General features: G+C 53.1%; 2 protein-coding genes across 5 annotated transcripts; both read right to left on the bottom strand.

Annotated features, from left to right (window-relative positions):
* Positions 1-1,187: 1,187 nt before the first annotated feature.
* Positions 1,188-4,572, bottom strand: SOST (sclerostin). Its single transcript, XM_049638133.1, has 2 exons — positions 4,356-4,572; positions 1,188-1,609 (listed from the first exon to the last, which is right to left on the bottom strand). The coding sequence occupies exons 1-2, from the start codon at positions 4,570-4,572 to the stop codon at positions 1,188-1,190; spliced, it is 639 nt and encodes a 212-aa protein (XP_049494090.1).
* An 8,345-nt stretch (positions 4,573-12,917) lies between these two features.
* Positions 12,918-26,750, bottom strand: DUSP3 (dual specificity phosphatase 3). 4 transcript variants are annotated; one of them, XM_049636203.1, is made up of 6 exons: positions 26,665-26,750; positions 26,349-26,400; positions 25,217-25,292; positions 24,282-24,441; positions 21,431-21,657; positions 12,918-16,729 (listed from the first exon to the last, which is right to left on the bottom strand). In XM_049636203.1, exons 3-6 carry the CDS (start codon positions 25,221-25,223, stop codon positions 16,524-16,526), a joined length of 600 nt encoding a protein of 199 aa, XP_049492160.1. In that variant the 5' UTR covers positions 25,224-25,292; positions 26,349-26,400; positions 26,665-26,750; the 3' UTR covers positions 12,918-16,523. The 4 variants fall into 4 exon arrangements, with proteins under 4 accessions (XP_049492160.1, XP_049492157.1, XP_049492158.1 ...); XM_049636200.1 differs by having other exon boundaries at positions 26,283-26,400; XM_049636201.1 differs by lacking the exon at positions 26,665-26,750 and adding an exon at positions 26,594-26,620 and having other exon boundaries at positions 26,283-26,400.
* Positions 26,751-26,783: the final 33 nt, after the last annotated feature.

The following is a 26,783-nucleotide window of genomic DNA, read 5'->3' on the forward strand; positions in this document are numbered from 1 at the left end:
ACTTTCAAAAAGATTTTTGGATGACATCTATCAGGCTTTGTGGTTTCTCGGCATATGTACAGAACTTGTAATTTTTTTCCCCAAGTAATATTATTTCATTGTAAGATATGACATCACAGGTAACAGCACTAAGAAGCTAGGTTCTAGACAGAATTGTGTCTGTGAGTGGTAGGCAGGAGGACGTCTGCAGAGGGATTCGCTGGTCTTTGCATGGGTGGTGGCTGCTCCCTTGGGCCTGCAAGCCCAGTGTCCTGGGACCTTCTCCTTCTCAACCCCAATCAATGGCATTGTTTCTGCATCCTTTGGGATGGAGGGGTGAAGACAGGCAAACATCCGGGGAGGGCCAGGCCGGGAGAGAACACAGCTTCTTCCAGGAGTTTGTCAGCCCTAAAAAAGACGCCAACCCCGCACCCCACCCCCACGGCCACACTTGTTTTTCATCTTTGGCTGTCAGATCCGGGCATCACAACTCTGAATTCTGGACGTGACCATGGCAGCATTTCAACCCAACCTCTCTCTCTCTCCTTTGCCCATTCAAAAGACACGCAAGGCCTTGGAATCAGGTGACCGTAGACTCCTCGAGATACAAATCCCACCCCCCACCTCCATTTTCCGAATAGGAAATTGAGGACAAGAAAGAGAAGAGTGTGGTCCAAGGTTATCCAGCGCGTTAGCGGCAGAGTCCGGACTAGAAGCCATATCTATGGACCCCGGTCCTGTGTTCTTGGCACAACAAGGCACTAAAGGCTTTTTGAGGGGCAGAGAAGTGGAGAGGGAATCTTATCGCACTTTCTTAACCAGTCCCGGGACTTTCCTCCTCCCCCACTGCTCCCTTAGAACCCCTGGGCGGTGAAATGCTTGCTTTTCTGCCTCCTCGGAAGTGGGACCAGCAAAGGTGGGCGGCCCCTGTAGGCGGGGCTGCGTGGCTCAGTGTCTGTGACTCTCAGCGCCCTCCCCTGCCCTGCGGGACCCCCTCGGAGACGAGGGAGTGGGGGCTCTGCTGGCGCCCGGGATCCGCAGGGCCTGGCTACCTCCTGCCGAAGCCCCCGAAGGTCTCAGCTCCCTGCCCTGGGTTGCAGGCATTTACAATGAGATACAAACAATCAAACCGCGCGCCGAGGGCAGAAACCCGGGCGCCTGGGCCGGGGCGCGGGTTGCGGGGGGAGGCGCGGCGCGGCGGGCGGCCTCTAATAGGCGTTCTCCAGCTCGGCCTGGTTGGCTTTGGCGCCCCGGGCGCGGGGGCGCGGCTTTCGGCCCTTCTGCGGCCGCGCGGCCTCGGGCCCGAAGTCCTTGAGCTCGGACTGATTGTGGAAGCGGGTGAGGCGCTTGCACTTGCACGAGGCCACCAGGCGCACTTTGCGCGCGCGCGGCGCCGCGTCACCGGGGCACAGCAGCTGCACCCGCTGCGCGCGGTAGCGGTCGGGGATGCAGCGGAAGTCGGGTCCGCTCGGGCGCCACCACTTGCCGCGGCCGATGGCGTTGGGCAGCAGGCGCGCCGGGCCGCACTGGCCGGAGCACACCAGCTCGGTGACCGGCTTGGCGCTGCGGCAGGGCCCGTCCGTCACGTAGCGGGTGAAGTGCAGCTCGCGGCAGCTGTACTCGGACACGTCTGCGGGAGAGACGGCTTGTGAGGCCAGCCCGGCTCCCTCCGCGCCACCAACCCCCCCAGCCCCCAGCCCAGGTCTTTTCCAAACCTGCGGGCTCTCCAGATGGGCACCTATTACTCGGAGGGACGGGGTGGCGGCTGGTGGAAAGAACGCTGGCCCACCCCTTCCCCCTAAAACTTTGGAGCCAAGTGTCTGTTGCAGTTCGAATACCAGCTCCATCACTGTGTGATCTGGGGCAAGTCACTTAGCCTCTCTGTGCTCCTTATCAGAAAAACGGGTTGTCCTAAGGAGTTAGTTGCGTGTATATAATGCAGGGGACACTGTGAGCACACAGTAAGAGCCGGAAGTGTTGGCCGTGGCTGTGTGTTATTCTTCTTCTCCAAGGGGGCCCTTTTCTCCAGATGGAAGTCACATCTGTGCCACAGAGTGCCTGGTCGAGGCAGAGTAGGTATTAGCCACACCCTTTACATGGTCTTGGCTTCTCCTAAATTCTTTTTCCAGCCACTTGGGAGGGATGGTGAGGGGATAGAGAAAGGAGTAGGGGTTAATTGGAGGTAATAAATCAGGGCAACTGCTGCCAAGGACAAGGATGGAAGGGGAGGTGGGGAGGAGAAGTCATTAGACCGAAGAGAGCCAAAGGCAGCTTGTCCAACCCTCTCATCATCGCTGAGGACACGGAGGCCTCGAGAGGGAATAACACTTGCCCAAAAGGCAGAGTTGGGTCTCCTCACCCCAGTTCCCTGGGGCCCCAGCACCTCTGGGGTCCCACAAAGGCAGAAGCTATGTGCCTGAGCGCCCAGGTGGGAGGCTGGGCTGGGGGTGGGGGCAAAGGGCTGCCTTTTACTGCAGTTACTTCCTGCCCGAGGGGACAGAGCTCTGACTGAAAACCTACAGGTTCGCCTGCCACAAACATTTATTAAGCACCTGCTGTGTACCAAGCACTCTGCCGGGGACATCTCTTGTTTTGTGCCATTTAGATGGATCTCCGAGGGTGACACAGGCTTGTTCCTGGGGTGGGGGTGGGGGTACTGGGCTCTGTGGCCTGGCTTCGTGCCCTGAAGGCACCTTGATCAACTCTCCTACTGTGGGCTTAGACAGATGCCAGCCTGTCCCCCACCTGAGGGTCTCATGGGGACAGTTCCCATGTGACACAAGGGATGAAAAATAGCCCACGACCAAAACCAGAGAGAAGCAGAGAAGGCTCCACTCCCCAGGCCCTGCAGAATAAGCATGGCAGGGGAGATGTGGGGTCCGCCTTTCTCCCGTGGCTGACCTGGTTTCTGCGCTGGTTTGGCCTCCTTACCACTGTTCCCGGGCTGCAGGGGTAGCGTGTGGGGGTGGCCTGTTTGCCCAGGGAAGGAGGTGTTTTGGACTTTCCAAGAATAGTGCCCCTGGGTCAGGCACTTCCTCTGCAGAGGGTGACTTTGTTTTGAGCTCACAGCCTCCTCGGGGCCTGTGGCCTCTTATAGGAGCCTGGGGAAGTGGATGGTTTGTACTTGGGACCCAAACAGCAGCATGAAGCAGTTGCTTGAGCTTAATCGACCTTGCCCGGCGGTGGGGGGTGGGGGGGGGGGGAAGGGGGTGATGTGCTGCCGCCCTCCTCTTGTGAAGACTTGAGGCCCCAGGCCTCCTGTGGGGTTCCCCAGCCTTCACAATTGTGGGGCAAGGAGGGATGGGTCGAGAGGGGCCTGGGCAGTGGATTCCTCACCAGCCCGCCCAACGACCGGAGGGCAGTGAGGCCCTCCCTCTGAAGTGTCATTCCGGCCCCCGCCCCCAGCCGTTCCTGCCAGCTGCAGAGCCAGCTGTCACCCCCGCCCTCCCCGGGCTTCTCTGCGCAGACCTGACCAGGAACCCAGATGTGCCCTCCAATGGGGCTGTTGCCTTGTCACTGGGGTCAGGCTCCCTCCCTAGGAACGAGGCAAGGCCTGGTCTGGGGGCAGAAGATGGGGGCACCTGTGTCCACTCCCTGCACAGAGGATGCCACCTCCCCTCCAGGGCCCGACCCCAGCTGCCACCCAGGTCCGAGGCTAAGACTGTCCCTGCAGCTTGCATTCCTTCAAGTGCCAGCTGGCTGGGCAGACCGGGGGCAGGGGGAATGTCCCTTTCTCATGGCTCTGTGTGGGGTTTTCTCTGGCTCTCAGTTCCGCACCCCCCCCCCACGATCCCCCTCCAGGGCTGTCTTGGAATGAGATCAAACTGGGGCCAAACCCGAGTTCTTCTCACTACCAAGTTACTTAGCGTCTGGAGATCTCATTTCTTTACTTGCCAGCTGAGAGGTCACCTCATGGGGCTCCCGCGTGGTGGATCCCTGGGGTAAGTTTCAGGTATGGCCTGTGTAAAGGATCTGCATCCGGCAGGTGCTCACAGCTATGAGGCTCCCTTGCCTTGTCCCCTCTCCCGAGGTGCCAGCTGGGGGACCTATCTCCTGTGATCTCCGGAGGGGATTCTTTGAAACTGTCTCCGTTCTGAGGCTCTGAGCCTGTCCCAGAGTTGGGCTCTCACCACCTCAGCCTCCTCAGCCTCCTTCCTGCCCCGGGCTCCCACGGCCAGCCCCCTGCCAGCCCCGGGCCCCTGCACCTCAATGCCAAGGCTACTACGTTAGGCATGCTGTCCTCCCCTGCCTCCAGGCAAGACTGTCCCTCCTGGAGCGCCGGCAGCGGAGGGGACTGTCTACCCCAGTCTTCAAAACCTCCCAGAGAGAACCCTCCCAGGCCCCTTGTGCTAAACATGCCCTCCTCTACCCCATACCTTTGGTCTCAAAGGGATGGTGAGGGGGTCTCCCTCCGTTCTCCGCTCGGTTCATGGTCTTGTTCTCCAGCTCTGGCGGAGGCTCGGGGTACTCGCCCAGCTCAGGGATGATCTCTGTGGCATCGTTCTTGAAGGCCTGCCAGCCCTGGCCCTCCACCACACGGAAGGCTGCGTGCACCAGCAGGCAGACAAGACACAGGGCGAGAGAGAGCTGCATGGCGCCAGCCAGAGGAGGGCACCCAGCCTTCCAGTAGCACAGGCTCCGGTCCCCAGCCTGGGACACGTTTGCCTTTTTAAAGCCCCCTCTGCCTCGTGCCAACCAATGAGGACAGGCTGGGGCAGGGCTGGTCCCACGTTTCTCTCAGCCCAGGGGGAGGGAACGGGTGTGCTCAGAGCAAGCCCTCCCCAAAGACTTCTCAGGCACAGCAAACTCCCTGGGAGCCGGTGCTCCCAGGTGACCTAGAGAGAGGGGGGCGTGTGAGGCGAGCCTGCCCTCCAGCACCTCCCACGTGCAGGCGGCTGTGGTTTTCGGATATCAAGATGAGCTCCAGCTCACAATCTTTACCTCCTTGGGCCCCTCGGGCTTTCTCAAAACAAGCTTTGGGCCAGCTTCACAAAGAAAACTACAGCCCGGAGCCCTCCACAGGGCTAAGCCCAGCCAAGTGCCTTTCTCAGGCCAAGTTCGTTTGTTACCCCACCGACAAGTGGCCCGAGGGGTATATCTTTGGCCCCCACAGACCCAGGCAGGGGCAGAAGGATACTTTTTAAGAAACCCCATTGGTCCCGGTTCCATGAGGCTGAGCATCGATTACGCTGATCAAGAAAGCCCCCGTTGGCACCCTCTGGAAGGCAAGAGAGAAAACTGGAGGGCCGCGGGGAGAGTATCTGCTTGGGCGAGGGCGCGGGGATTCTGGTTCCAAGGCCAGGATGAGTTAGTCAACGGACAGTGGTGATGGAGCGTGAGGAGGAAACCGTGGGGATTCTGCGCATGGTGACAGGCACTTCTTGGCCAAGACACTCACTGCTGCTTGCGGACTGATGTGCCCAAGGCAGTCATTTCCCTGGCCAGGCTGTGGGTAGGAACGGAGAGCACAAAAATCCCTTTTCGTAGCAAAGACCAAGGCCGGCATTTTCAGTGCTGACATCCTTTTTTTCTTCTTCATCATCTTTTTGTTTGTTCGGCTGGTTGGTTTCTCAGACGATTCTATTTTTCAAAAACAGCTTTGAGTCCTATATGGAAAACCTTATTGGTCCATGCTATGGGGTGCATTCCATGAAGCCATCCCAGGTCCAGCTAGCCACAAAGAAATCAAAAGGAATTGCTACCTTAGCCCTGGAGCAGAACCAGGGGCCTGGGAGGGGTAGAGGCACCGGGGAGGAAGGTTCACACCTGAGGTGCAGGAAAAGAAAGGAGAGCCAGCGGAAGCTTTCACTGCAGATGGATTGTTCCAGGAGGCTGGGAAGAAGGCTGTGGCCCGGGTCCCCTTGGTATTTTCACTGGGCAATGAATCAGTATGCCCCACCTGCAGAGCCCCCGCGAGGCCTTTGCCACCTGCCTTGACTTGCAAGCCGCTGTGTCCATCTGAAGCCGTCTGTCCCTCCTTTCCTCCATCCATCACTCGACACATGAATGCAGCTGCCCTGACAGTTTTACAAGCCAGACAGAAGCCCCTGCAGGAAGGGCCCTCTCTGATACCTGCTTCCTAAGTCAGTTTCCTTCGGGGCAGACGAAAACAGCTGTGGCCATTGTTGGAGGTGATCTATCTCTCCCAACAGAGCCCGTGGGTGTTGTGAGAAGCCGGCCCTCTGCGCCCCCTCCCCCTATCTGTGACCCTCCAGCCTCCTTTTCCCTGGCTCTGGAATGTAGACCATTAACCCTATCGTGGCCGGACAGCCGCCTTCTTGCCCTGGATTTGGGAGAGGGCAGTTCCCGATGCCCGGATTCCTGAAACTTGGCGCTGCCTGCGCGGGAGCCCCACCTGCTGTCCGGAGCTACAGACCCATCCGCCTGAACCGGAGCCCGTGGGGGCCCATCCTTGGGGCACTCCTGCCACCTGCTGGAGACCGAGGGGGAGCCAGCGGCCGGAGGATGGCGAAGGATTTCATTTGGCTTCAGGGTTTTATTTGAAACTGAAGTGAGGTGAAAAGAAACAAGGGAAGAATCCAGTGGATTTGAACCGATGAAGTGTGTCCATCCTTTCGAATTCTTCTCTGCCAAGGTATAGCCGTGCTCTCCACGGAACGGCTCACAGATGTCATCGATGCTATGATGCTCATCTGCTTCACTTCCTGCTTATCCAGCTTTATATGTACTCAGTTCAGGAGTCTGTCTTTCTTCAGAGTTAAACCCCTAGGGTTTTAGCTCACTTCTGTTGTGGATACTTTAGGCTATTTCAATGCTCCCCTATCCTCAGTAGGGATGCTATGAATTTCCTTGCCCAAAGCAATTTTTTGAGTTCAACTTTTTGAGATCAATTGTGAATTCACAGGTACTTATAAGGAATAATACGGAGAAAATTCCACGTACCCTTCAGCCAGTTTCTCTCTATGGCAACATCTCGCAAAGCTATAGTACAATATCATAACCAGGATACCGACATTGATACAATCCACCAATTTAGTTCAGATTTCCCATTTTACTTGCCTTCTTGTGCGCATGCACACGTGTGTGTGTGTTTCGGTCCATGTAAATTTATCACATGTGTAAGTTCAAGTATCCGTCACAGCTAAGATAATGAATCACTCTGATCACAAAGATCCCTCTCACTGCCTTTTTATAATCACACCTACCTTCTTCCCACGCCCTCCCTCTTCACCCCTAACCCATGGCACCACTAATCTGTTCTCCATTTCTATAATATTGTCATTTCAGAAGTGTTACCTAAATGGAACCAAACAGTCTAGAGCCTTTTAGGATTGGCTTTTTTCACTCCACATAATTCCCTGGAGATTCATCCTGGTTGTTGCATGCTTGTATCAATGCTCCATTGCTGGATAATAGTCCACAAAGTAATTGAACAGACAAACAAACAGAACTTTGGGGTTATTTCCAGAAGCGAACGCTGCGTCTGAGAGGGTGAACAGCTGGCTGTGTATTGCAGGGTTGTTCTCCAGAAAACTCAGCCAGGTCCCCGCTCCCACGAGTGACATACCAGTAGGCCTGTGCGTAGGTCAGCCAGGGCTGCTGAAACAAAGTACCACAAAGTGAGTGGTACAAACAACACAAATGCATTGTCTCCGGGCGCCTGGGTGGCTCAGTCGGCTAAGTTCTTGATTTCGGCTCAGGTCATGATCTCGCGGTTGGTAGGATTGAGCCCCGCGTCGGGCTCTGTGCTGACCCTGCAGAGCCTGCTTGGGATTCTCTCCCTCTCTCTGCTCCTCCCCTGCTCACGCGTGTGCACACGCGCCCTCTTTCTCTTTCTCAAAATTGAAAAACGAAAGAAAAAAAGAAATGCATTGTGTCACAGTTCTGGAGACTGAAACTGTGAGACCAGTGTTGGAAGGGTTGGTTTCTTGTGATGGCTGTGATGGGAGAGTCTGCTCCATGCCTTTGCTCTAGCTTCTGGAGCCTCTCCTGGCAATCTTTGGTGTTCCTTGTTCCTTGACTTCTAGAAGCTTCACCCCGATCTCTGCTGTCACCTTCACATGGTGTTCCCCGTGTGTGCTTGTCTGTGTCCTAATTTCCCCTTTTTTATAAGGACATCAGTCATATTAAATTAGGGCCCACCCTAATGACCTCATCTTCTCTAATTACATCTGCAACAAACCTGTTTCCAAATAAAGGTCACGTTCTGATGCACCAGGGGTTAGGATTCACGATATGAAATTTAGAGGGGGCACAATTCAGCACATAACAGCATGTGTCTCCACGAGGTGGCCAACACTGGGTTTGGGCTAAACAATTTTTAATTGCATTTAGTAATTTTACTCGTTGTAACTAAATTTCTAGCAAGGCTGTTTTTCTTTTTCAATTTTTTTTTTAGTGTTTATTTCTGAGTCAGAGACAGAGCATGAGTGGGGGAGGGGCAGAGAGAGAGGGGGACACAGAATCTGAAGCAGGCTCCAGGCTCTGAGCTGTCAGCACAGAGCCCGACGCAGGGCTCGAACTCACGGACCGTGAGATCATGACCCGAGCCGAAGCCGGACGCTCAACCGACTGAGCCACCCAGGCGCTCCGCAAGACTGTTTTCCTACGTGATGATTTGCTGTTTTTCATTTCCACCGAGCTGCCTGTTCATATGCCCACTTGCCAAACATTTAAAGAAGCAAGACCTCATCTCCTGCTAGGAGGTGTGGACTGATTCGTGCCCCCCTCCAGGAGCTCCTGTACCAGGGAAGAAAAGAGTTCTTCCACAAAGAAAGCGGTTAGTGCCACTGAGGAAAGGTGCAGATGCTTTATTTTTTTCTTTAAAGGGACAAAGTGTTATGAGCTTTCAGAGGGGAGAAGAGTCTCTCCCACCTGGGATGGATCAGGGATCCTCACAGGAAGACGAGGCGTTTGGACCACGCTCTGAAGGACAGGCTAAGTTTGGAAAGTAAGCTATGCTCCTTTGAATCCTCAGGATTACAGGATCTTTGATCTGAAAGGACGCTCCAAAGGCATCTAACTCTTTACTTGGTACTCAAGCCACCTGTCTATAATTCATGGGACCTGAGACTTCTTGTTGGCTGCATTTTTACACAGACTTTGCTCCCACAGGTCGGGGTAACATGGGGTCTCTGGATTCGGAGGGCGATCTGTTTATAGGCAGCTGCCTGCATTGAGGGACGTCCACACCAGCCTGTCTTTATTCACAGCCGAGAGATTGTTTCCTGGAGAGCACAGGGTCTCGGCACAGGTTGAAAGTGGAACCCTTTGACTTATTCAGTCAGCAGCTTCTGAGGGACAAAGCGGAGAGGGGTCCCAAAGACCATTGTCACTTACCCCCACCCCCTACTCCATGCTTAGAATGGGCCAATGGTTCCCCCAGCCCTTACAGGATGGAACCACCGTGTTCTTTCTGGAAACCAGGACAACTCATTCCAGAACCTCCCCAACGGCCATCCAAACTACCACCCTCTGCCTGGAGGGCCCCTGTCTGAAAACCCTAAAAAAACAAGTATTCGTGACACTTGTTAAAAATGGTAAAGTCAGGGGTGCCAGGCTGGCTCAGTCAGTTAAGCGTCGGACTCCTGATTTCGGCTCAGGTCATGATCTCACGGTTCAGAAGTTCAAGCCCTACATCAGGCTCTGTGCTGACAGTGCAGAGGCTGCTTGGGATTTTCTCTCTCTCCTTCTCTCTCTGCCTGCCTCTCCCACCCCACTCATGCTCGCCTGGATGGCTCGGTCAGTCGAGCGTCTGACTTTCCACTCAGGTCATGATCTCGCGGTTCGTGGGTTCGAGCCCCGCGCCGGGCTCTGTGCTGATAGTTCAGAGCCTGGAGCCTGTTTTGGATTCTGTGTCTCCCTCTCTCTTTGCCCCTCCCTGTTCACACTCATAGTTCTCTCTCTCTCAAAAATAAATAAACATTTTAAAAAGTTAAAAAAAAAATAGAGTTCAGGAGAATATGAGTAAACTCTGGCCAAAGAGAGGTTCTATCACCCCATGTGTTTGGAGACCGATGTCCCTCTTCCAAGCCCAGCTGCACCTGTCCTCTGCTCTCCATTCTCTTTTCAACTCTTCCCTTCCTCTTCTTTCTGTCCTCCTGCCTCTCAGGGCGGCTGCCCCAGTGCTCCAGTGCATGGAGAACGTTCCACTGGAAGGCCATTTAGCTCATGGGCTTGCAGACCAGATCTCTCAAAACCTCACATTTCCATAGGGATGTCTTAACGTTTTAGTGTATGTGCTGCCGAAGAGAGCACTTAAGGTTTTAAAAATATGTACATTTCAATTATTTAAAAATATAATAAAAACACATTGATCATACATGGTGTGTATCTGCTTTTAATGAACTGGAGACCCCCCCCCCCCCATTCATTGTGTTGCTCTAGGTTAACTCATTCTAGTGTAGACTGCCGAAATCGAATCTTTGCATTTGAACTTCTTATAAATGAGTCATCAATTCAGAAGGCCATGGCTCAGAGACTGCCTTTCTAAAAATTAGGCTTGGGCTGCCACCCCCATAAAATAATCTTTTTTTAGGGGTGTCTGGGTGACTCATTCAGTTGGTTAAGCATCCGACTTCGGCTCAGGTCATGATCTCGCGGTCCGTGAGTTCGAGCCCTGTGTCAGGCTCTGTGCCGACAGCTCAGAGCCTGGAGCCTGTTTCAGATTCTGTGTCTCCCTCTCTCTCTCTGACCCTCCCCCATTCATGCTGTCTCTCCCTGTCTCAAAAACAAATAAACGCTAAAAAAATTTTTTAAAAAAAATAATCTTTTTTTAAAAAAAAGTAATCTCTGGGCGCCTGGGTGGCTCAGTCGGTTAAGCGTCCGACTTCGGCTCAGGTCATGATCTCGCAGTCCGTGGGTTCGAGCCCCGTGTCGGGCTCTGTGCTGACAGCTCAGAGCCTGGAGCCTGTTTCAGATTCTGTGTCTCCCTCTTTCTCTGACCCTCCCCTGTTCATGCTCTCTGTCTCAAAAATAAATAAAATGTTAAAAAAAAAAAAAAAAAAGTAATCTCTACATTCAACGTGGGGCTTGAACTCGTGACCCTGAGACCAAGAGTCCCACGCTCCACCGATTGAACCAGCCAGGCATCCCCCCGGGCCCCTATAAAATTGTACGAGCAAATATAAAACAATCCTCCTTAGCTCTGAGCATGGGGATGTGCTTGACAACTGTGCCACCACGAGAGATGACAGAAATTAACAGGATATAAAGCAGATAAATTGCAACTGTCACTCACCTCATTTCGACATTCTGTGCTCCTTTAAAGCAGCCTGGACCTTTAAAATAAGAGTACAGGGGCACCTGGGTGGCTCAGTCAGTTAAGCGTCCGACTTTGGCTCAGGTCATGATCTTGTGGTCCGTGAGTTCGAGCCCCGCGTCGGGCTCTGTGCTGACAGCTCAGAGCCTGGAGCCTGTTTCGGATTCTGTGTCTCCCTCTCTCTCTGACCCTCCCCCGTTCATGCTCTGTCTCTGTCTCAAAAATAAACGTTAAAAAAAATGTTTTTTAAATAAAATAAAATAAAATAAGAGTACAGAAACGACCGTATACCATACACAGCGGAACGCTACATAGCAGTAAAATGAATGCTACTGTAAGAAACAATTGTCCGTTAAGCAAAAAAAGCCAAGTGCAGAACATTTTCTATGGAATCTCTCCGTACACACACATGTGCCTGGGATTTTCCTAGCAGGATATACTTCTTAAGAGTGGCTTCCTCGGAGAGGAGGGATTAAAAGTTTGGGGGTAGGAGACTTACTTTTTGTGATAAGCCTTTTGTATTGCTTGAATTTATACTATGTATATATAGCATTAGCTTTTCAATGAAAAGGTTTTTAAACTTATATTTTAAGAAACACTTTTCCCAGTCTCCCAGATTAGTGTTTGGCCCTAAAATCCTACGTAAAGATATAAAGATTATATTTGTCCAAAGAGACTGGACAAATAACGAGTTAGTCTAGGTGCCTCTGCTACGGGGAACGAGAGATGAAAAAGGTTTTTTTCTGTCATGGAGAAAAGGCACCCAACTCTTGAGTTTTTTATTCGGAGAAAAAGAAAAAAAGCCAATGTTTACCATAAGGGAGATAAAAGCTAATGGTGGAGTCCAAGGCGTCTGAGGGTGGGGCCAGGTTTGGGGACTGCCCATTTGCAGGACCCCCCAAACCCTAAAAATGCCACCCAGTCATCTTCACGTGAGGCCACCTTGAGACTGTCACCCCCAGTCTCCTACTGTCTTGGGAACATAGATCTACCTCCCTCATTTGGGATGGGCCACTCTAGTCAAGAATATTCCAGTCAATTATCCCTCACAACAGCTGCAATTTTTAGAAATTAAATAAATAAAAAGATTATTCCTATCACAGGAAATTTCTGGTACAGGGAAGATGTTTAATAAATATCTACTGCATAGGGCACCTGGGTGGCTCAGTCAGTTGAGGGTCCAACTCTTTTTTTATGTTTATTTATTTTTGAGAGAGACAGTAAGAGCACAAACAGGGCGGGGGGCAGAGAGACAGGGAGACGCAGAATCCGAAGCAGGCTCCAGGCTCTGAGCTGTCAGCACAGAGCCCCACGCAGGGCTCAAACCCACGAACCGTGAGATCGCGACCTGAGCCGAAGTCAGACGCTTGACTGACTGAGCCACCAGGTGCCCTGGAGTGTCCAACTCTTGATTTCAGCTCAGGTCATGATCTCGAGGCGATTTGGGCTCTTTGCTGACAGTGCGGAACCTGCTTGGGATTCTTTCTCTCCCTCTCTCTCTCTGCCCCTCCACCCTGCTCGTTCTCTCTCTCTCTCTAAATAAATAAACATTTAAAAATAACGAAATAAATACCTACTGCATAAATACAATCATCATGGAAATGAGAACTAGTTCAGGAGGGCTAATTTTTAGATGATGCTTATTTTGAAAAGTTAGAAAAAGCAAACAGAAGAGCAGGGAAGAAAATCAGCTGTGGTAAGAAGGACAAAAAGACCATTTCTATGTAATGTAAGACATTTATTTTGGTTACAGTTAGTGTTTTAACACTGATTTGTGATACAACAGACGTTAGGCTTACTTTCCTTTAAAACCAATTTAATACCTTCCCCTTTTCTGCCCAGAAAATTCACGCTTTCACAATCAAATCACCCTAACAGCTGGCAGGAGGTAAGTTAAGCTTCCGACGGATCTGCTCTCTCAACCGGAGAGGGTTCCTGTTTCCAATCAGGATAAAACCTTGACTTGGAAAGACCAACGCTGTTTGTTGGCTCTTCGGTGATTCCTGACACCGGTTTTACGACAGAAAATTTCCTGCGAGGAAAGTCCGTATCTTCATATTATAAGATCAGTGCTTATTTTAATTAAAACATTAGCATCTTAACATTAACTTGTGACACAAAAGGCACCAACTTTCCTTTTCAAACCATCCATCACCATGGGTGGAACACAGTGCCACCTGCTGGTCATCATGCTATTACATACCCTATAATTTCCAGGTGGTGGTAAATTCCAGGTGGGGGTTCTCAGAGAACCCTACAGTGTCAGAGCCAAAGGGACCTGAGAGGTCTTCTAGATGGGCCCCCCTGTTTGACAGATGGGTGGTTTCTGCTCTCCAGATAACTCAGAGTGGCAGGGAAACAGACCAGCCTGTGGAAAGTGTACTGCTTTAGATTTGAGAAGAAAGCCATTTGGTGCTCTAATTCGACCTATGTGAGGGTCTGCTAGTCAAAGAAGGGATCGGGTCAGGGGAGGGGGTAAGGGCACCCTGAGTTCCTATTCCGCCATTCCCCAGGGGTAGAGAGCTGTCCAGAAACAGCTTCCACTCACAGCTGGGCATGTGCTGGCTCTTACACAAATAAGAGGTTTTTTTTACTCAAAAATTAGGAGCTAAATCTCATGAAGTAAATAAATACGGGGTTTCTGGGACTAAAGACTACCAAGAAATCCCAAACTATCAGCATAAAAGTAGCCCCAGAGTAAAGGCAGTAATTTTCTCAATGGCCTTTTCTCCCTCATGCCCCCACAAAAAGGCCTTCGAGAGGTCTGGTTAACTAGCCTAAGTAGCTGTGGCCGTCCTGTGGGATGACCACTGCCTAAGTGTGGGAGGGCGAACCCTGGCCCCCCAGCCCCAGAGCCTCTTCTGGAAGCAGAGCAGAAAGCTCCAACTTAGGGATGCTACACGCTTCCTGGAGGAAGAGCCACACATTCTAACCGAATCAGGGACCCACGTTTTAGTTCTGTTTCCTGGAGCAGGGATGGGTTTGTACCAACTCCCTCCCACCCGCGTGCAGACCCCCTGGGCAGTACAGCTTGAACCACCGTACTCCATCCAGAGCACCGACAGGCTCTTGTGCACACAGGCTGGGTCAAGGGCATGTTCAGGGCACCTGGGCACTCCCAGGGAGCTCCGGTCTTGGGGGAGGAGGGCAGCATGAGACAAAGAATTCAGCTTCAGGGAGCAGCAAACTTCAAAGTCTTGCCTTGGCTCTGCCTTAAGAGGCCGGGACGGCCTGGGGGCCATGCCCTCCCTCAGTCTGAAGCCCAGCTCCTTTTTCTTAAAAAAGGTAACCATACATGAAGAAGCTCTACCAACTTGATCGGGTTACTGAAAGGATCAAGTTAGATTACGTGGGACAGTGCTCTGGAAACCGTGAGGTGAGGTACACAGGTTAGTGAGGATGGCCGTTTCACTTAGGTGGGTCTACGTGGGCAGTCCGGTATCTGGAAAAGACGACAGACCCTAGTTTGTCCAGGGTGACTGTGGTCACAGAGAAAAGGGACCATGCAGCAACAGAGGTCACGACACCCATGAGGCCCTGCGGCACCCTGCTTCTCCTCGTCTGGCCGGACGTTCCGGACGTTCCCGGTCAACTCTTGAAAAAGGCACATTCCCCGCCTCGACAGGTCAATGCTGCCGGAATTCAAATTTAAAACGGAATTTTTAACTACTCAACGAAAGTCCTGGATTTTTCCCTTCAGGCCTTCTGGGAGCTTGATACGCCCACCAGAACAACACCCTGCACACGTCCGGTGCTCAAAAAAAAAAAAAAAAAAAAAAAGTTTAATTCCACCGACTTTTATAGACCTCTACGTGCTAGGACCTGGGGGTGTGGCTGAGGGCCACCTCTCTGCTGGCAGGGAACCTGGAGAGACAGGAACGCCTCACTTTCCACGGTGACGGTCATGGAAAGTCCTAACAGGACCGTGTTCGAAACAAAACTCCTATATTCTGACAAGCGTGTGCACGCCTGTGCTAGTGCGTTCCGACATCATCCTTACAAAGTCCTAAAAAAGGCTGTTCCTGTTTGTGGTTTGCTCTACCAGCAGTGAAGGCTCCATTTGGACGCGCTGCCGTGTTTCATTTCTGCCTGGCTGAGTCATTTTTGCTCCCGGGGCCCCAGGCTTGCTCCTGGCATCACAGAGCCGTTAAGAACTACCTACAAGCGGGCACGGTGAGGAGCCACTGGTCCATCCTCTGCCTGTGTTTCTGAGACACACACCCCCCGACACACCCACACACCCACAATGTAATCGGCCAACTTCCTCCTGTCCTTGGAATAGCAACCGAGACAAGAAAGCAGTTAGCACGAGAGGCTGGCGCTGGCCAACACGGTCATTCAGGGCAAACCCTTTGTAATTCTTCAAATGGTGGGGTTTTTAAATAGGCTGGAACTTCAACACTCTGTTTTCTAAAAAAATAAAAATAAAAATAAAAAAAATAAAAACAAAAATAAAAATAAAATAAAATAAAATAAAATAAAATAAAATAAAACCATGCCCAAGGCATCGCGCTTCTAACAGACCAAGCGACCTGAGAGCAGTCCAAGGGGAACATTCCAAAGCAGGGGATTCTGAACGCAAGTCCTCCAACGATTCGCATCTTAAAAACTATTGACTTAGGGGAGTCCTCCAGGGGGAATCTGTTTGCCCCTCCGAGGGCCTCTTCGTTTAGGTATCTTTAATCCTAAGGAAATAATTACAATGCAGTCTCTTCATGGGAATTTCCACCCGCTAACAACTGATGGCTTCTCCAGGCCAGTTCAGACCTCACGATGGGCCTCTGCCTCTGAGCAAGGTGCGGACAGCTGGGAGGAGCAGGGGGAGACAGGCATGGTGGAGGGAGAGGAGCCTGCGTTTGCATAGTTCCCTTACAGGGCTCGAGGTGCAGGGGTCCCCGCTCAGGAGAGGCCCCAGGGGTGGATGGTAGGGAGCAGGGGGGAGGGAGGCAGGGGGCAACGGAGGTCAGGAGGGACCCCTGTGGGCATCTCGAGCCTTACACTTGCACGGACCTCCTGCCTTCGGTCATCCAGGAGAAGGACACATGCCACACGCCTTCCCCCTCTGCGCCCCCACCTCAGGGAGGGGACATCATAAACTGCAGGCACAGGACACACACCAGGGAGCAAGAACGCCCTCCTTAGCAAGCTTCTTTATATGCCCCCCAGGGGGAAAGTGGCCCAGGGCTGTGTTGGGACAGACTTGTGGGCGAGTGCCTGGTGATGCTAGGAGCAGGGTGCACTGTGTTTCCTAAACATGGTGGCTTGGGACACCTCAACCGGGGGCTCCCCTGTCTGCCTCTAGAGAAGAGGCGGCGGGAGTGCCCTAGAGTTTCAATTTCCCCTCCTTGACTAGTCTGTCATTGAGCTGGCAGAGTTGAGCCAGGAAACCATCGTTGGGGCCGATCTCACGGTTCTGCCTCACGATGCTCAGCGCAGACTTGACATCCATCTTCTGGCGCATCATGAGGTACGCGATGACTAGGGTTGGGGAGCGGCTGTAACCTTCCCGGCAGTGGACAAGCACCCGGCCTGTAAGAAACAGGGACACGTGAGCTGGAGCTGGGGCCATCCAATCACAGAAGACCCTAGTCAAAACTCTCCTGGGGGCACCTGGGTGGCTCAGTGGGTTAAAGGGTCTGACTCTGGATTTCGGCTCAGGTTATGCCTCAAGATTCTTTTTTTTTTTTTTTAATGTCTATTTAATTTTGAGAGAGAGAGAGAGAGAGAGAGAGAGAGAGAGAGAGAGACAGAGTGGAGGAGGGGCAGAGAGGGAGACAGAATCCGAATTGGGACGTGGGGCCCGAACTCATGAAGCATGAGAGTATGACCTGAGCCAAAGTCAGACGCTTAACCGACTGAGCCACCCAGGCACCCCTGATCTCACGATTCTCGAGATTGAGCCCTGCGTCAGGCCCTGTGCGGACAGCACGGAGCCTGCTTGGGATTCTCACCCTCCCCCTCTCTCTGCCCCCTCCCCTGCTTGTGCTCTCTCTGAAAATAAATAAATAAACATTTTAAAAAATGAAAAACAAAACCAAAAAAAAAAAACCCTTCCGGGGAAATGCAAATGAAAAGTAGAGTAAGAAGCCATTGTGTCCCCACCAGAATGACTCAGTGAAAAAGACGCAAAACACAAGGCGTCAGTCAGGCTGTAGAGCAGCAGGACTTCCATCTGTGGCTGCGGAGGGGGCTGTGCGTTAGCACAGCACACCAGCAAACTGTGGGGCAGTATGTGCTCAGCCTGGACACACGCGGCCCCTACGGCCGGGCGGGAACGTGCGCACACGTCCACCAAAAGACACCAGAACATTCACAAGGCAGCGCCCGTCACCATAAGCCCCGCAGGCATCTCCCAAAGGCCCACCAACGGTAGAAGAGATAAGTACCAAGAACGAACACCAGAAACAACACAGATGAAACACACACAGGGCATCTGGGACCCCATGGAGCAGGAGAGCGGGCAAACTGCTCTGTGCTATCAGAAGTCTGGATGGTAGTGGTGGGGGGACTGGGAGGGAACACGTGGTGGGCTTTCTAGGGTGCTGGTGGTGTCCTGTTTTCGGATCCGGGGGCTGATACGTGGGTGTGAGCGGCGCACTGATCCACACGCCTGTGATATGGGCGCTTCTCCATATGAAACTATTTCAATCAAGAGCAGAACATGGAAACCACCCAAATGCCCGTCAACAGGTGAATGGACAAACCGGTACATCCACATGTTGGAAGACTACTCGGCATTAACAAGGAGCGAATTGTTGATACTTGCAGCAACAGGGATGGAATACCCAACAATTACGCTGAGTGAAAAAGGCCAGGCCAAAAGAGCGTACATATAATTCCATTTATACAGAAGTCTATGAAACGTATACTCAAGTCTGGTGACGAAAAGCAGACCAGTGGTTGGAAGGTGGAGAGGGGCAGAGCGGAGAGGTCACGAAGGCATATGAGGAAACTCCAGGCAGCAGGGGAGGGGATGCATGTGCTCACGATCTTGTTTGTGGTGATGGTTTCACAAGTGCATCCGTATGTCAAAACTTCAAATTGTAGGTTTTAAATAGGTGTGATTTACCGAATGTCAACTATACCTCAACAGAATGGTTTAAAAGATAAAAGAAACATGCATGTCAACTACAAACACAAAGACAAAAATATCAAAACACACCCAGGGCACCTGGGTGGCTCAGGGGGTTGAGCATCTAACTCTTGATTTTTGGCTCTGGTCATGATTTCACGGTTTGGTTTGTGAGTTCGAGCCCCACGTCCATCCGGCTCTGCACTGACAGTACAGAGTCTGCTTGGGATTCTCTCTCTCTCCCTCCCTCTCTCTGCCCCTCCCCAGCTCGGGCATTAGTGTGCACGCGCTCTCCCTCTCTCAACATAAATAAACCTAAAAATAATAATAAACCACACCAACAAAAAACACCCTCATGGCCCTTCAAATGGCCCACGAGGCCCTACTAAAGCTGGCCCCCCACGTCCAACGCCATCTCCCCCTATCCCGTTATTAACGTGATTAACGCTATGACCTATCTAACCCCACGATGCCTCAATTTCCTCATCTGGGTTAAGAGCACCCATCGCATGATGTTGTTAGGGGACTGAAGGAAATGACATATGAAGCTCTTAGGCTAGAGGGGCGCCTGGGTGGCTCGGCCGGTTAGGTGTCCGACTTTGGCTCAGGTCATGATCTCGTGACTCGTGGGTTCGAGTCCCATGCCGGGCTCTGTGCTGACAGCTCAGAGCCTGGAGCCTGCTTCAGATCCTGGCTCTCCCTCTCTCCCGCTCACACTCTGTCTCTGTTTCTCAAAAATGAATAAACATTAAAAAAAAAAAAGTTATTTTAAGCCCTTAGGCTAGAGCCTGGCACATGTAAACACTCAATAAATAACTATCATCTGGCATCAGGAGTCCTCTAGTGGCACCTAGTATCTTCCACTATGGCAGCCCAGCTCTATGTCCCTGTTGGCCTTGCACAGATCTACCCCTCCTCTGCCAGACTGTGAGTTCCTTGAGGGCAAGGCCTGTGGGGTATTGGTTTCTGGATGCCCTACCATCCCTCGTATACACTGGTGTTCGATGAGTATTTGCTGACTAGCCAAGTAAATGATTAGCCACCAATACATGTAGACTGCCATTACTTTGAAGGAAAGCGGCTGGTCCAGGGTCAAACACAGTCTCTTCTGTTCCCATCACCCCACCCCCAAAACATGACTCTATTTCCCCAGTGCCTCCCAAGCAGCAAGGGGAAGGCCTCCACTTTCCTGCCCATTCACTCTCCGGCCAGTGTACCCAAAGTCCGCAGAGCAGGGAACTCCCATCCATGCCCTGACCCTGGCAAGGGGACCATCTGCACAGAGGCTTCCTCACCACCTGGAACAGACTCAGAAGCCCAAGACGCACAGAACCAATGGGGAAGGGGAGGGCTCGACTCCCATCCTTCCAGGCCCCACCCAGACGCCATCCTCCTCCATAAAGCCTCCTTTGATCTTCCTGGCTGGAAACGACGGCTTCCTCCTCTGAGCACTCCTGGCTGTTCCCACTTCTCCAAAGTGATGGACACCTGGTTCCCCTGAGCCGTGCACACTGTTGGAGGCCAGTGCATTTCTGTTGACTCACTCGGCCAATCAACCCCAGAAGCATTTACACTTGGCATTAGAGTCCTTGGAATTCGTTTTTGTCACTCACTCGGTAATTATTTGCAGCGTTGTCTGCTATGTGCCCGATACTACATCAGGGGCTGGGGAGACAGACAGGGGGACCCAGTGGACCCAGCCTGAGGGCAGGCTTCATGGAAGAGAGAACACTGTGCCCAGCGATAGAACGCAAGGTGGAGTTTGCCAGAGGACAGGGTAGGGAGAGGCAGAGAGAAATTTCCAGACTCAGCCCACGTGGGCTCCTGCTAGCTAAGGCAGGAGGTCACAAGAAGTCAAGCTATGTTCCTAGTCGTATGGAAAGAGGAAACAAAGTCAGAAAGCTCTAAGCTCCCCGAGTGGGTGACCAATCCATACACAAGATGAGCAAAACGCACCCCCTTACCTGTGCCCCTTGTTGCCATCTACACAAGAATTCAGTATAGCCGAAGCCGGGGTTGGGGGACACAGGAGACCACGAAGGGCCTGACAGTGAAGTCTGCAGATTCCCTGCGTGATAACACTTCCCTCCTGAGCCCCAGATACGCCATAATCAGCATCTGGTACAAACTGGTCATTGGAAATCATTCCAGGGCGGAGGCCAGGCACAAGAAGCATTATGTAGCAGAGACAGCCTAGAATCAGGGGGACGAGGCTGACCGTGCCTTAATGGGGCGGGGGGGGGGGGCACTTCCCCTGAGAAGGTTGTGGGGAGGGGAGGAAGAGGCTGGGGGAAGCAGCTTGAAGGTAAAGGCAGCTGCTGAGAGAAGTAAGCTAAAAGCAGAAAGGGCAAGAGGCCCAGCCTGCTCAGCTGACGTCTGCCTTCTGCCTTCTAGGATTTCCCCCAGGGACACCTTCCCTGACTGCCAGTTCCTCACCAGTTCTGTTTCAGTCTAAGGTTTGGGAGCATTTAGAAAGTAGCTGGAAGACGTGGCCCATGGGCCACAGCTTGCTGAGCACCAGCCTAAGCCAGTCACGGCTGCCCCCATTCCTCTGGTCAGGCATTCATGTAAGCCAGGTCCAGCCAGCGAGATGTGAGGGGAACCCTACTGAGGAGTTTCTGAGGACCATTCTACTCTTGAAAGGAAGGAAGGAAGGAAGGAAGGAAGGAAGGAAGGAAGGAAGGAAGGAAGGAAACACATGAGAAACAGACGGCAGCCTCGTCTTTCGCTGCACTTTGTCCTGCTGGGATGTGGTGACTGGGTCTGCCACTGCCATGGTGGGACCACTAGGGGACTGTCCAGCACGGAGGGCGGCAAGAAAGAGAGAGGAGAAACACCTTATCCTGATGCCATCACTGAGCTGCTGAATCAACCGGCCCCAGAGCTCCTTCACCTCAGGACTTCTTACCACGGAAGATAAACTGTTATTACTGAAGCTATTTGAATTGGGGGCATGTGGGGAGTGGCTGGAAATGAACTCTCAGCCAAAGTCAACTCAAACACAAGGACCCCAGGGCTGCCACCCGGTGAAAGGTTTGTACGTCTTGTGTAATGTAGCGCCACTTGACAGGTTCCAAGAGGAAGCCCACTGCGGGCCTCTTTTCCAGAAAAAAATCCAAAGTTGCCTTGCACTGTTTCCTAGGAGGCAGGTGCCTTACCGTTCTTTTGAGCCAAGGCCTGGTCAATGAAGTCTGCAGCCCTTTCAAAGTAGGCGCTGAGGTTGAACTCCTGCGTGTCATTGGCTTTGATGCCCAGGTAGGTGATGCCGGAGTCCTTGTAGAAGTTGGCGTTGGTGTTGACGTGCATGAAGGACCTGCCCTCAGCAGCATTCAGAACATGGGTGATGCCTAGTTTCTGCAGCTTGGGGATGTCTTGAGCCACAGACCTGGACAGAAGAGAGCAGCAGGGAATGATTAACTGACCCAGTGGCAGCCCCGGGGGGAGGAAGACAGAGAAGATTCTAAGTCTCTTGGCAAAGCAAGGAACCCTCCACGCTCGGCCCCTGCCAGCTTCTCCCCATCTTATGACCCACCTCCCTCACGCCAGCCATATCTAATTACCGGCAGCTTCCCCAAATAGACTGGGTGGTTTCATACCCGTGTTGTTCCCGCTCTGGAATGCCGTCCTCTAGCTTCTCCATGGACACACACCCTCTCATTTTTCACCACCCTCTGCAGTATGTCCCGGTCACCCCTCCATTCCATCTGGCATCGTGTTCCCTATGCTGAGGCGGTGGTAGAGCCCAGTGGCTAAAAATGGGCTCCAGAGCCGGACTGCCTGGGCTGAGTCCAACTCTGAGACTCGCCAGCCAGGTTAACCTTGAGCAAGTCCCTTGACCTTTTTGTGACTCCAGCTTCCCCGTCTGTAAAATGGGGATGGTAACGGCAGCTACCCCCGGGGGTTGTCACTGAGTGTTAAATGTGCTATTGTGTAGACAGAGCCTGACACTGAGGACAGTGCTTTTCTAAAGCCTCATGGTGCTTATTTGTTTTCACGGGCAGGCTGTGAGCTCCTGGAGGGAATGACCACGTCTGCTTCAGGTCTGCATGCCTAGCACCTGCTACAGCACCTGGCACATAGTAGGTGCCGAATAACTATGCAGTGAATCAGAGAAAAAGAAGGAAATCGGCGCCACCTAGGCAGCCCCCCTCCTTGGATTATAAAGCACGGCAGCCCCGCCAGTCCCCCAGAGGGACCCTTTCGGCCACAGACCACCGACCACGGTTCTGAAGCTCTCTCGGGTGAGGAAGCACTTGGGGACCAAGTGGCGCCAACAGAACTCTGGGGGTTACAAAACATTTGATCTGAATAGTCAAAGGGCTCCTTTATGTCATCTCACAACAACATCCCAATTCAGACAGCAGTGTATACTTCACAGAAATGCCTTCTCCTACAGGATCCTGTTTGTCTATCACAGCAGCCTGTAAGGAAGCAAGGACTCGGCTTAGACTCGGGCCCAACAGGACAGCGGAAGGATGTGCTTGTGCTCACATGGGCTGCTTGGAGGCAGAGCCGGGAGGAGACCTGACGCCAGCTCTGTTCTGTCTTCCCCTCACTCTGCCTGTCATGTCCACATCAACTGCAAATCCTGAGTTCTAGAAAACAAGGCTCATACAGGATCCTCTCTGCCCTGTGAACCCTGATTTGGTTAAGGGGCTCCCAACATGCGGGAGCACCCCCCTGCCTCTCACACACACACACACACACACACACCCGTGGCCAAGTCGAAGCCAGATTCACTAACTGGGCAGGGGATGTGTTTTCTACAGTGGCCGTCCGCACTTGCCAGTCTGGCTACCACCAGACATCCACAACCTAGCTTTTCACTTGGTAAGTGTTGGCAGCCGAATGTGGCAAACTGCCCAAGACAGTGGGTCCCAAGGGTGCCAAGGCCACTTGCTGCCTGCGTTGACTGGACAGGGGGCTGGCTTTCCTCAGAACTCTGCAATTACTGAGCCCTCTGGCTGAGGCTCTGGGACTGTTTTAGCTTGTCCCTGCTCACCATACTGCACACGGTTGTATTGTAAGGCAGTGGTTGATGAAAACAAACAACTCTGAAGGTGAACTCCCATTCACCTCCCTTCTCTATTACTTGACATTCAACAAATTTACCATTATCATTAATATCCCTATGAATGTGCATTATACAGTGCCTGACACACAGTAAGTGCTCAATATGGTGAATGAATAGATGCAATGGAGGAGACGGTCCCCCATGAAGGTGGGACCTGCCTTATGGACCCCTTTTAGCCCCGCGATGATCCCCGTTTTTGTGGCACTCCTTAGGGTAAGCAGCAGTCCTGTAGTACAGGACAGGGGGTACAGACATGAACAAGACTTTGACCCTGTCCTCACAATCCCTCAACCACTCTGGGCCACCATTTCCCCCTGGGTAAAAGGAGAGAAGAGAGTTAGTTCTGGGTTTCCAACACGCAGACCCTGGCCCACAGAGCTCAGGGCGTTGGTTAATCAAACCCTATGTGCAAGTTAGGAAAAGGAGCGAGGAAACCCCGGCCCCGCTCTCCGGATCCCACATTTGGAGTATTCCCCCTTGATCAGGCCTGCCCAGCCGGGAAACTTCCACGCCCGATTTGTGACGTCAGCCCGTTGCCATGGCAGCGAAGGCAGACATTCCGCGGTGACCTCACTGCAGAGCCAGGCAGCTGTCACATGACGCGCGGGCTGGAGACCGGCCGGGTGACTGAGGGCCACCTGTTAAGCGATCACGGTAGCCCGACCCCGCCCAAAGCCGAGCCCCTAGCGGGTAACGGCTGCGGGCCGCACGCCGGGCTGGCCGAGCGCCCCGGGCTCCGTGCCCCCCGCGAGGGGGAGGACCTCGTGGGGCCGGGGCGGGGTCTAGCCCCTCCGCCCCCACGCACGGGGGCGGGCGGCGACTCCAGCCCCCTCTGTGTTCCCGGACGGCGACCACGCCCCGCACCCCCCCTCCCCACGCCCGCGACGCCCCCACCCCGGCTTTCGGGTGGGCGGGGCGCCCCAGCGGCGACTCACGCGTTGCCCACGTAGATCCTGGGGGTGACCTCGTTGCAGGGCTGGCTCGGCAGGCTGTAGCAGCCGCTGCCGTCCGAGAGCAGGTCGTTGAGATCCTGCACCGAGAGCTCGAACGGGCCCGACATGGCGGCGGCCGGGCCCAGCACGCCGGGGCAGCAGCCTGCGAGGGGAGAGCCGCCGGGTCAGCTGGGCGGGGGCTCGCTTGCCGGGACCCGCCCCGTCCCGCCCCGGAGGCGGGCCCGCCGGACGCGGGAAAAGGCGGAGCGCGGGCGGCCGACGCGCCCCGCTCCCCGCGAGAAGGCGCGCCGCTGGGGTCGCGCGGACGCTCGGAGGCCCCTAGGCACGTGCCCCGGCGGAAATGGCGCCGCCAGTGTTGGGGGGAGGGGGGGCGGGGTCTTCGGCCCACCCGCGGCGTTTTCTGTACCATTATCCCCTGGGAAGTGCAGTGGCTTCATTGGACTAAACTCGGGACGCAATAAATGTTTCTATTGACCAGGCTCCTGTTGACACCACAGGTGTCGCTCAGTTTTTGCAGGATTACCGGGACACCAGGGTTGGGCTTGTGACCTCTGACTGCCTGCTGCGGGACCCGCAGCCCAGACCTCGCCCGGGGAGCTGGTGCAAAAGGCAGAATCTGCGCCCCAGCCCAGACTTGCGGAATAAGAATGTGCCTTTTACAGCACACACTCCCTTCCCCCACCGCGATTCCTACAAAGGTTAGAGTTTGAGAAGCACAACTCTGAGGCACGTTTCTTCCAACAGTTATGGAGACCCAGCATCGTGCCCAAAAGCTTGGGTTCTGCGCAGCCACACTTGGCATTCTGACGCTGGTCTCTCCGAACCTGTTTGCTATTTAAAAAAAAAAAAAAAAAAAAGGATACTATTGATGTGGGAAACAAAGACAAAAGAAAAAGTTAAATTTCCTTGCTACTCACAGCCCATTGATCAGTCCTTGAAACAGGCAGAGTGACCTTCCTCTGGGAGCTCAGCTGTCTCCACGTTGATACTTTGCTAAGGGCAAAAGAGAATCTTAGCTTAACGTTACCCACCCCCCCTCCTGCCAGGATCTTGTGAGTCTACTTTAAACATATAGAAATTCCTTTGGAAACTTCCTTTACCTCTACCCCCCAAGATGTATGTTAGCAATCATCCTCCAAGCATATGGCCCCAGGATACACATCTGAAAGGGCTCCTGACTTTTTAGGAACAGTAATAAATGACTTTTTCGTACCAATAGCTAGCCTCCTCAGGGTCCTGGAAATCTTGTTTCCAAAATTCCTTACAGACTTTCTCTGTCCCTGACCCCTCCCGACTTAAAAGTACATATTCAACTTTCCACAACCCCAGTGCTCCTTCTCCCCACTGGTCCTGCCCTCATGCTTTAAGAAAACCACCGATGGGGAGCCTGGGTGGCTCAGGTTGAGCATCCAACTTCGGCTCAGGTCATGATCTCGAGGTTTGTGGGTTCAAGCCTCGTGTCGGGCTCTGTGCTGACAGCTCAGAGCCTGGATCCTGTTTTGGATTCTGTGTCTCCTCCTCTCTCTGCCCCTCCCTCATGTGTGCTCTGTCTCTGTCTCTCAAAAATAAATCAATGTAAAAAAAGAAAACCACTGTTTTGCCCCAAAGATGTCTCAAGAATTCTTTCTTGATCGTTTGCCCCAACATTTCCACATCATTTGTGCCTCGTTCCTAGGGTTGTTTGAAAGATTAAATGTGATGCTCAAGGAAAGCGCCCAACACTGTGCAATGAGCACTCAGTAGGTGTTCTCCTTCTACTTTAGCCAATGTAATGAGCACCCACTAGGTGCTACTATGGAGGTGAATCCACAGTGAAACCCACTGTGCTACTGTGGAGGTGAATCAGGCTCCTTTGCAGCTGGTCCAAGAGCACCTGCCAGCCCAGGGCTGGCCTCTCCTCATTTGCTGAGATCCCACTAAGAGAGGATGACGGTCTCTGTTCTCCCCCACTGCCGACGGCAGATTACCCACACCCACTCTTACCCCTCCCAAAACCAGATGTCCTGGGAGTTCAGGAAACCTCATCCTGACTCCAGCCCTGCCACTAACTCGGTTCTTGAGCAGCAAAGCAGGCTGTGACTCTGGACTTCAGTTTCCTCATCTGCAAAAGGAAGAAATTGGATGAGATTATCCTTCAGGCCATCTTTCACCTTCCCCCCAAAGCTGGTGGTCTCACGGCTCCAGGGGATCCATCACGGTGGAGACTAGTTAGCTTAGAGCCCAAGGTGTATAACCAAGGCTGGACTCCTCCACCCCAGCCCCCACCCGGAGCCTTCCCACCCCTCCCAGGGCACCACGCCTTTCCCCGTAGTGCTGGCGGCAGCTGCCTGCGAGGCAGGTGGGAGAGCGAGCTTCTGAGTCTCACCCCTCATCTTGACTTGGACCTGGATTAGCTTTCAAGCAGAAGCCCAGGGGTGGCCAGGCATGCTCCGCCACTCCTCTTCCTTCCCCAAGACCCGTCCCTGATGTCATAACTGGGTAACT

This window comes from Panthera uncia, chromosome E1 (genome assembly GCF_023721935.1).
Source record: "Panthera uncia isolate 11264 chromosome E1, Puncia_PCG_1.0, whole genome shotgun sequence".
Lineage (NCBI taxonomy): Eukaryota > Metazoa > Chordata > Mammalia > Carnivora > Felidae > Panthera > Panthera uncia.

Excerpts from the sequence above, each read along its gene's own strand:
- DUSP3 (XM_049636203.1), bottom strand. Across the intron at positions 21,658-24,281 it reads AGGATCTACGTGGGCAACGC|GTCTGTGGCTCAAGACATCC; the intron begins GTGAGTCGCCGC and ends TCTTCTGTCCAG. Across the intron at positions 16,730-21,430 it reads GGCCTTGGCTCAAAAGAACG|GCCGGGTGCTTGTCCACTGC; the intron begins GTAAGGCACCTG and ends TGTTTCTTACAG.
- SOST (XM_049638133.1), bottom strand. The coding sequence starts at position 4,572 with ATGCAGCTCTCTCTCGCCCTGTGTCTTGTCTGCCTGCTGGTGCACGCA. Across the intron at positions 1,610-4,355 it reads CCATCCCTTTGAGACCAAAG|ACGTGTCCGAGTACAGCTGC; the intron begins GTATGGGGTAGA and ends TCTCTCCCGCAG.